The sequence below is a fragment of the Silurus meridionalis genome, chromosome 9 (assembly GCF_014805685.1).
Source record: "Silurus meridionalis isolate SWU-2019-XX chromosome 9, ASM1480568v1, whole genome shotgun sequence".
Taxonomy (NCBI): Eukaryota; Metazoa; Chordata; class Actinopteri; order Siluriformes; family Siluridae; genus Silurus; species Silurus meridionalis.
Window position 1 is genome coordinate 3,351,350 of NC_060892.1, and position 9,476 is coordinate 3,360,825.

At 40.4% G+C, this 9,476-nt stretch overlaps 1 protein-coding gene across 1 annotated transcript; it reads left to right on the plus strand.

The window, feature by feature from the left end:
- The first annotated feature begins 825 nt into the window (after nucleotides 1-825).
- plekhb2 (pleckstrin homology domain containing, family B (evectins) member 2) lies at nucleotides 826-7,952 on the plus strand. Its single transcript, XM_046858006.1, has 8 exons — nucleotides 826-904; nucleotides 1,150-1,207; nucleotides 2,283-2,435; nucleotides 2,532-2,634; nucleotides 2,878-2,917; nucleotides 3,109-3,195; nucleotides 3,363-3,441; nucleotides 5,532-7,952. Exons 2-8 carry the CDS (start codon nucleotides 1,171-1,173, stop codon nucleotides 5,666-5,668), a joined length of 636 nt encoding a protein of 211 aa, XP_046713962.1. The 5' UTR covers nucleotides 826-904; nucleotides 1,150-1,170; the 3' UTR covers nucleotides 5,669-7,952.
- The last annotated feature ends 1,524 nt before the right edge of the window (nucleotides 7,953-9,476 follow it).

Sequence of the window (9,476 nt, forward strand, 5' to 3'; positions counted from 1 at the left end):
AGATTTTGCTAAAAGGATGGAAATGGCAGTGGTGAACACTTATTTTAAGAAGAAGGAGGACATAGGGTGACGTATAAGATTGGAGGAAGGTGCACACAGGTGGACTATGTTCTATGCAGAATATGCAACCGAAGAAGATTGGAGACTGTAAGGTGTTGGCAGGGGACTGTGTAGCTAGACAGGATTGGATGGTGGTCTGTAGGATGGATTTGGAGATGAACACGAAGAGGAGGAGAGTGAGGACTGAAAGAAGAATAAGATGGTGGAAACTGAAGGAGGAAGAGTGTAGTGTGAGATTCAGGGAAGAGACAGACAGACAGGGGCTCGGTGGTGTTGAAGAGCTGCTGGATGATTGGGGAACTACTGCAGAACTGATAAGGGAGCTAGAAAGGTGGTGGAATGAGGAAGTGCAGGAGAGCATAAGGAGAAAGAGGTTGGCGAAACAGAATTGGGATCGACAGAGTGATGAGAAAAGTAGGCAGGAGAACAAGGAGATGCGGCAGCAGGTAAAGAGGGATGTGGCGAAAGAAAATTACATACATTTCTATGCTTTCAAAGCATTTCATGTTTTCAGCGCTTTTATGTTTTTGTGGCAAGAAATGTACATATAATTTAGTCATTTATAAAACATTTGTTTTACATCGAGCCTACTTCTTCTTTTTACATATATATATATATATATATATATATATATATATATATATAGTCCCAACAAAACAAACAATGTATATGTTGTACTTTACATTCCACATTTTTATTCTCTGTATAAAAAAACAACATAAAATACACATTCCTGTCAAACGCCTCCTCCCCCCCCTCCGAAAAATCAGCTGACGCTGATGACGTCACTTGGGTCCACGGCTGGAGTCCATTGCTAGGTAGCTCTACGCTCTCAGACGCGACGGTAAAGTCATTTATTTTTATTTTTTATTTTTATTTTACATATTTATATATTTATATATATATATAATAAAAAAAAATAACATGCAAAAATATTCATTAAGATTTCATTTTTCGCCTTATAGCGTCAACAAACAAACAAACCCGGTCCTTCAGCTTAGCAAAAACAACTTCGGGATTTTCACGGTCAACCCGCGTTTAAATAAAATAAAATAAAATAAATGTATTGTTTATTTGTTTGTTTGACAGATTATCTCTTTCTACAAGAATATGGCGTTTGTTAAAAGCGGATGGCTTCACCGCCAGAGTAAGTATATTTTCCCCATATTTATTCGAGGTCTAATTCCATTTCTCTCACTAATCCCTATGTAGGGGCCCTACCCAGGGCTCTAGTGTATTAATTCCATAAGCCCTACCTAGGGCACTAGAGAGCTTTTTAGGATGCAGCCTCGAGTCCTAGGCTTTTTGCTAGACTTGTTTGTACAGTTTGTTTATTTATATTTATACAGTTATTGACAATAATTTTAGTGCATTAATATTAAAAATAATAATAATAATAGTTACATGTGCAATAACTAGTCTGACTTTTTCTGCCATCTGTTTCACTATTGCTTTTCACTATTTCATTTCAGTTAATATGTAAATAATTATGTATATTTATCAATCATTTTCTCATATTTTTTTATTCCATTTTATTCTTACTTTAATTTTACTGTGAGCAACTGCGATCCAACAATTACCCTAAGGGATCAATAAAGTATTCTGATATATGGACAAAGGTTTGTGGACACCTGATTACGATGTGCTTTTTAAACTTCACATTTAGTCCCCGTTTGCTCTTTTAATAACCTCCACTCTTCTGGGAAGATGTTTCACTCCATCTCTCTCTCTCTCTTTCTCTCTGTGAGATATAGTTCAGTGGTCCATTCTTCTGCACAAGCAGTGAGAGATGCCAAAACTCTTTCGGTTTTATCTGTACTCTAGTGGTTATAATGGTAAAGAAGGGCTTTAGGGCGGAGATCACTGGTTAAAGCTCTGGATTACTGATTGGAAGGTTGGGGGTTTGAGCCCTCAGCACTGCCAAGCTGCCACTTTCGGGCCCTTGAGCAAAGCCCTTAAGCCCTTTCGGCTCAGGGCCCTGGACCCTGCATTCTGGCCCAGGCTTCCTAACAAGCTGTAATGTATATGTGACAAGAAAAAAGCCTCTGCCTCTCTCGGTGGTTATGGCTTTGGGTTACTGATCAGAAGGTCTAAGTCCTTGCAGGGCCAAGCGCCCACTGTCGGGCTCTTGGGCAGTGTCCTTAACCTGTCTCTGTTCTATTTCAATAATACCACACCCCACATATATATGCTTCAGGTTCAGGCTTTTTTTTTTCACCTAGGTACCATTTTGCGTCGCTGGAAGAAAAACTGGTTTGACCTTTGGTCCGACGGCCGTCTCGTTTTCTACGATGACCAGCAACGGCGCGACATGGAGGACGAGATCCATATGAGGGTGGACTGCATTAACATCCGCAATGCCAACGCGTGTCAAGGTCATCTTTACTTCTGCTATTATTGTTTATGTTTATAAGTACAGGTGATCCTTATGTTTCAACGAGAGGTTTTTTTTTTTTTTTATTCCCCTTCAGATCTAAAACCCCCTGAAGGAAAAGGCAGGGAAGCGCTTCTTCAGATCGTGTGCCGTGACGGACGTGTCATCAGCCTCTGCGCAGACAGTGCGGACGATGCCCTGTAACTCAGCAGTTTATTTCTTACTTGGATAGACCAAAGCACAATAAATTATGAAAAAGATGTAATATAAAAAAAAAAAAAATCAAGTTTCCTGGTTTACACGGTCAGTTCTCTTGTTAGCGTTTTCAGAATGAAAATTTGTGCAGTTCTGCCTTCATAAGCGAAAGACAAACCGTGCAGTGTCTTGCAGTGTGAAAAGCGTCAATGTTTACTCAATGCTGTTGTTTTTTCTTCCCTCCCCAGGGCCTGGACCATGGCCCTTCAGGATGCCAGAATCAACACAGTGAGTCATTGCTTACTTAAAGAAGCACGTCATGGGTGGAGGAGTTCATTCTCTGGGCTTGGGTCACAACAGCTCTGTTATGTTTTAGATCAATCGCTTAAATATCGAGGATTTTCTGTCATTTTACTGTGCCATATTTTTTAGTCGTTCTCAGCATGTGAAATTCTTTTGCGTGCTATTTCTTTTTGCAGATTGTGGCCCCTCCTCAGTTCGGTTTCACCCAGGAAGTTATCGCCTCTGCTCCACCTTCTTATGCGGAATTAAACCCGACTCCTCAGGTTACGACCCACGTATTAACCGTTATTTATTTGTCGTGGTTGAATCTTATTATTTCAGACATTTCTGCCTATAGATTGGTGATTAAGGTTCTCCGTCAAGAATTGTGTGCTTGTATTTTGGATTAAAGCATCTGATCAGTAACAGAATGGAGATGATTTTATTCCAGGTGTATTACCCGGACCAATACGGCGGCTATGTCCCTTATCCTCCTCCACCGTACGCCCCTAATGCTGTGTACACTGCAGGTAGGCACTCGTATTCATTTATTTATATATATACAGTGGAACCTCGGGTTACGAACGCCCCGGCATACGTATAATTCAGGTTACGAATCACAGTTCATAAAAATTTTTGCCCCTGGTTACGAACAAAATTTCGGGATATGAACGTCGCGCACCAAAAAATCACAGGCAAGTCGGTTATTTTCTTATCGCCACCCACGCTCTATCCACGCGTATCGGGATGCAAACTTTTTAGGTTACGAATAAAGTACCGGAACCAATTAAATTCGTAACCCGAGGTTCCACTGTATATATATTTAAGCGTTTACATTTACAGAGTTTGACAGACGCCCGTATCCAGAGCGACTTTCAGTTATTTAATTCATACAACTGAGCAGTTGAGGGTTAAGAGCCTTGCTCAAGGGCAGCTTAAAATTGGTGGGATTTGAACTCATGACCTTCCGATCCGAAGTCCAACAAATTAACCACCGAGTTACCCCTTATGCACCGTTTGGTGTCCAATTACACTATATGAACAAAAGTATTGAAACTTTTGTCCAACCATGAGACCTCGTGAGACCTGGCCATTCATTTTTGTCCACACACTTTAAAAGAGATCACGTGTGAAAGAGGCTGAGAAGATTCTGTATAAAATCATTAAGGGAGATTCAGGGAGGAAGTGTGGAGATGATAATACAGGTGGAAGGGATCGTTCGGAAGAGGAGAGCCAGATGACGAAGAGCCTTCTTTTTCCGTCGTCCTCTATCCTCTGTCCTCTAAGATCTTCACTGTTAATTTAATTATCTGGATGTGTCAGAAAATTAAAGGAAGAATGATCTGCTTTTAGGAGAGGGAGGCCATTTATGAAGAGAGGCCAGCAAAGGTCTGCATAGATGAACAAATAATCCCCCATGTATTGGATTTTGAGACTTACTAGGGAAAGAACACCTTCACTCAAGACCAGGCAATGGGAATAGGTGAAAATACAGTCTTCAGTTTGCCTGAGACAGTCCACAGAGGAACACTGATTGGACTGTACCATGCTTTATTTGAATGATTTGGCATTAACCAACTCATGGATTGAGAACACAACAAGACAGCCAGACTTTACAACGACCTTCAAAGAAAAAAACCTCACAATACGGAAATATGGTGCAAACCATTCGCCTCAAATGATGGACATTCCAAATGGTAAAAGATGCAGAATGCACAGATGCAAAAACGGAGTCTTTGCGAGACAAGATTTTCCTCAGTGTCTCCAAAAAGTCATCAGGTTTCATCAGGTGCCACGATTTTGGGTCAAATGTCTAATGCAGAAATCTTGTCCTCTAAAGTAAATGTGCAAAAATATCAAATAAAATATTAGAAACATTAATGATAAATGGATCAAAAAACCGTGTCCAATTCAGAACATCAAAGTCCTGTTGTCCACTCCATGTTAGAACATTTGAATGATTTTTTCTTTTTTTACTTTGCAATGTGTTTATTACCAACCGAACAATTTATAGAGGAGAATTGGAAATTCTAGAACTTTTCCCCATGGGTCTCAATAGAATATGTTGTTCATTCCTCAAAATTGGAGATGTACAACCGTATAGGACGTCTCTGGATGCAGACATATTGCTTGACATGTTTCCTTCGAACTAGAAGACCCAAACATGCTCCAGCATGACCCTGGGCACAAAGCCAACTCCATGAAGATGTAAATCTCCACAAAATCTTGTGGAACATCTTTCCAGAAGAGTGGACGTTATTATAACATCAAGTGGGGACTAAAAGTGGGATGGGATTTTCAATAAAACACACCAATCTTATGGTCAGGAGTCCACAAACTTTTGTCCGTATATTGTATTCTCTCAATTGCCAGTTACCCAACTTGTAGCTTTATTCTAAAATTTGATCAGAAACATCTGTCTTGTCTTATTTTATTGCTTTTTTATTTAAATAATCTTTTATATAAAACAAAACTCCTTGTAAGTGAAAACATATGCGGCAATAAAGCTCTTTCCGATTCTAATGTAGGACCCCCATGCATGTTTGTCAAAAGGATATTATACGAGTGTTTATTACACAAAATGGTCAAAATTGATGTTTCCCCCTCATGTCCCCCCCAGGAGTGTACCCCGCCCACGAAGTCAACCACGTGATCATCGAGGAACGTCGGCGTGACGACGCGGGAGATATCGCCCTCGGCATGCTCACCGGCGCCGCAACGGGATTGGCTATCGGTTCCCTGTTTTCCGTCTTTTAATATGCGTCGTCGTGTCCCTCCGAGTCCCACCGTGGGACGGACTAGATCTGCGCTACCGCTCTTCACTTTGCTGCAATGTAATACTTAGATCTAATAGATGTTAACTGATCACAAGTGCTCCCCCACACCCCCACACCCAAACACAGCTAATTAGTCCGGATGAACCAAAGCCTCATGGTAGCATTTCTAACTTAGAGAAACGAAGCGGAGACGGTACAGAACAGGCGCGGTGGGTCGTGAAAACAGTCACCGGTTTAGGCCGCGTTTGTAAATTAAACACGCAGAATGTAATTGGTGTTGTATTACATTTATTTCTCTCCCTGCGTCCCTGAGTTTATAGGCAGACCTTTGGGTAGTAGTTCAAGGGATAAAAAAAAAACCCATTCCATTTGGCTAAAATTTAAATCTACCAGTAGGTTTTGCCGATGATCGATAACTTGGAGGAAACCCGTAATATGAAGAGTGCAACGTTTGACGCATTTCTGTGATTTCGTCACGGGTCAATGATGGCCATATTTCGGGGCGCTTTAAAAATACTCTCATTGTGGCCTTACAAGGAGACCTGGATAAATAACAGACAGCGAATCAGATGCTAAATGCATATTATAATAATATATGTTGAGATGATTTTTCCAGTGTTAACAAACCAGTTGTAGCCATGAATTACAGTTCATAAACTGGCCACGACTCGGTATTATGATAAAATTAGAGCGGCGGAAAAAAAAAAAATTTATATAGGAGCAGAGCTGCAAAGGGGCGGAAAATTTTCAATAAATTTCCCGAAACCTTTTGAAAACTTTAAATGGGAATTTTTTTGTGTGGAAATTTTCCAAGTTGGAAACCTACCAGAAATCTTTGTGGGAATTTATGGGAATAAATTTGAATTTTGGGGACATTTATATAAACTGCATCATATACAAACGTAAATATAAACATTTTTTTGTTTGGTCTTAAGCAGCCATGCATGCAAACTAATACATTTTTTTTTTTTCGCTTTAATTGTTAGTATAATTTTGTTGCATGCGCACACACAGCACGAGCAAGTTAACAAAAAAAAATTGCCAATTTTTTTGTGTGTGCAGGATTCAAGAAGTGATGGAGGAATGCACAGTGCATGCAGGGGGCGTGGCCTCAGTGGGCCTGCATTTAGTGTGCAGTGTTAAATCTGGTTGTTTTACAAATATTTTTGGAATTATTGGCTAACCTGTTATTTGCTAATTTTGTAAATTCCCAGTTTATTCCCTTTAATTCCCATGGAAAGTTTCCAGTCTTGAAAATTCCCACAATTTTAGCAACCCTATATAGGAGTTCATCATTTAATGCATCCATCCATTCATAGTAACTTGCCTTAGTGCAAATCATTTCCGTACCAAAATTTAAACACTGCCAGAACAGTCCGAATATACACCCATCACCGACTGGAACCAGAGCTCAGATTCCAAAACGAATATCTGCTCAGTTGAAGTTAATTCAATAGCAGCAGCAGCAATGATGTTTAATGTATATTAGGATAATTGAGAAGTCCTCCAGGTCTGCAAGAGCTTGTTCTCCTCCTGACTCTGGCTTTTCCTCTCTTTCCAGACGTCCTTTACTTCTCACCAAGGGTTCATTCTGAAGAACTTGAAAAACCTCTTTAATAATATATATTTATTTCTTATTTGGGAAGTCATAAAAAAAAAAAAATGCTTCCGTTTCAGTGTTATTTATTCGTTTGGGTTTGTGTAAAATGTCTTTATTGCCTTGTTGTGATTCTTTTTCTATATTATGTATTTTTTCTTGTTTAACGAAGCAGCACATTTGAACCCATTAACACAAAACTGAGCGAATGAAAGCTCTCTGAGGAACATCCGAAGGGAATTTGACCTCCTGTGGGAATACACCGGGCATTTTCACCTTTTTGCTTCTAGTTGGTTTTCTCCTCTAGATATTCCCTAACATTAATTCTGGTCTATGTTAGACCATCTTCGTTACTGACTACGTTTACTGTACGTTTACCCTAGCATTATGTTTACAGGATGTTCAGTTATGTTGAAACTGATAATCATTCATGCTTTAATAAAATCCCCTCAACATGTGATCATTTTATGTCTTACAGATTTTTTTTTTTTTTTGGGAACCGAAACATGTCGATCAACTAAAGATATAAGTTGAAGATATTTACTTTTATGTTGTATTTTTTTTTCTGTCCTATTCTTGGACCTATAAACCTGCTCACTATCTGTTGCTTAACCAGCTTGCATTTCCGTTATACTTTCACAAATCTAATTAAAGTGACTAAACCAAACGGCAGTGCACGTGTTCTCAGTGTTCTTCCAGAAATATAAAAAGATTCGTATTTGTTTCTTTTTGAACATCCCATTCCACATTTAGTCCCATAATAAGCTCGACTCTCCTCACAAAGATGTTCCTCTAGCGTGCTTGTGAGGATTTGCAGAGATTCATTCAGCTATAAGGGTGTTAGTAAAGTCAGATACTGATGTAGGTGAGGTGAGGAGGCCTGGGGTGCAGTCAGTGTGAGGTCAGAGCTCGATACCACGAGACCACCCACTTCAACCTATGTAAAGCATGTCATCATAGAGTTTGTGCACAGGGGCATTGTCATGTTGGAACAGGTTTAAGTCTCCTAGTTCAAGTGATAGAAATATTTAATGCTACTGCATCCATAGACATTTTATACAATTGTGTGCCTCCAAGTTTGAGGTAACAATTTGGGGTTGAACCACATATGGCTGGAAAAGTCAGGAGTTATTTGTTCATATAGTGTATAAAACCAGCACATTTGTCTGGATGAATACACTGACTGCATTGTGGGGAAAAAAAAGCTGTTGACTGGTGAGGTCCATGTCCTGCTCAGACAGAGGATGGTGCAGCAGCAATTGCTACTATTTGCACTTCTGATAGAAGCTAAACTGCATTTTGTTGCCATCTGACTGTTTGTCTGTCTGTCCACACCCACCCCTGAGCAGCAGGTGCTCTGCCTGGCTACAGCTAACGTGAGGAGGACACTATCTGGAGTAAACCCATGGAAAGCTGCAGGCCCAGATTACATACCAGGGATAACATACTAGAAGTGCTTTGAGCTTCTAGTCAAGAGGCACATTTACTCGGCTCTGCCCACCTCACTGGACCCACTCAAATTTGCATACCGTTCCAACTGCTCCATAGACAACGCTATCTCCTACACCCTGCACTCTCACATCTGGACACAAAGGATACATATGTCAGAATGCTGTTTGTTGACTTCAGCTCAGAATTTAATACAATCATCCCCTGGCAACTGGTGAGGAAACTCTCTCTACTGGATCTCCATACTGCAACTGGATTCTAGAATTCCTGAAGAGAGACCAGTCTACCAGCACTTCGGCAGCAGAACATCAGGCACCATCACACAGAACACAGGTGCCCAATGCTGTATTCTCAGCCCACTGCGGTTCACACTGCTCACCCACGACTGCATCGGAATCCAACATCATTATCAAGTTTGCTGATGACAAAGTGGTGGCAACAACAACCTGTCTCTTCATGTAGAAAAAGATGATTGTTGAAGGCTTCCCTTAATCATAAGCAGTGGCTCAATAGTGGAGAGTCAGTAGTACTACATTTCTTGGCATGCACATCTCTGATGACCTTACCTGGACTACCAACATCAATTCCATTGTGAAGACAACATTTTTACTTCCTACAGAGCCTGAAGAGAGCCAGCCTCCCACCAGTAATCTTTACCACCTTCTACAGAGGAACTGTGGTGAGCATCCTGTAAAGCATCACTGTGTGGTTTGGAAACTGCAAAGCCTTAGAACACAAGCCT

Coding starts and splice junctions, on each gene's coding strand:
- plekhb2 (XM_046858006.1), top strand. CDS start 1,171: ATGGCGTTTGTTAAAAGCGGATGGCTTCACCGCCAGA. Junction 2,918..3,108: donor AGGATGCCAGAATCAACACA/GTGAGTCATTGC, acceptor TTCTTTTTGCAG/ATTGTGGCCCCTCCTCAGTT. Junction 3,442..5,531: donor TAATGCTGTGTACACTGCAG/GTAGGCACTCGT, acceptor TGTCCCCCCCAG/GAGTGTACCCCGCCCACGAA.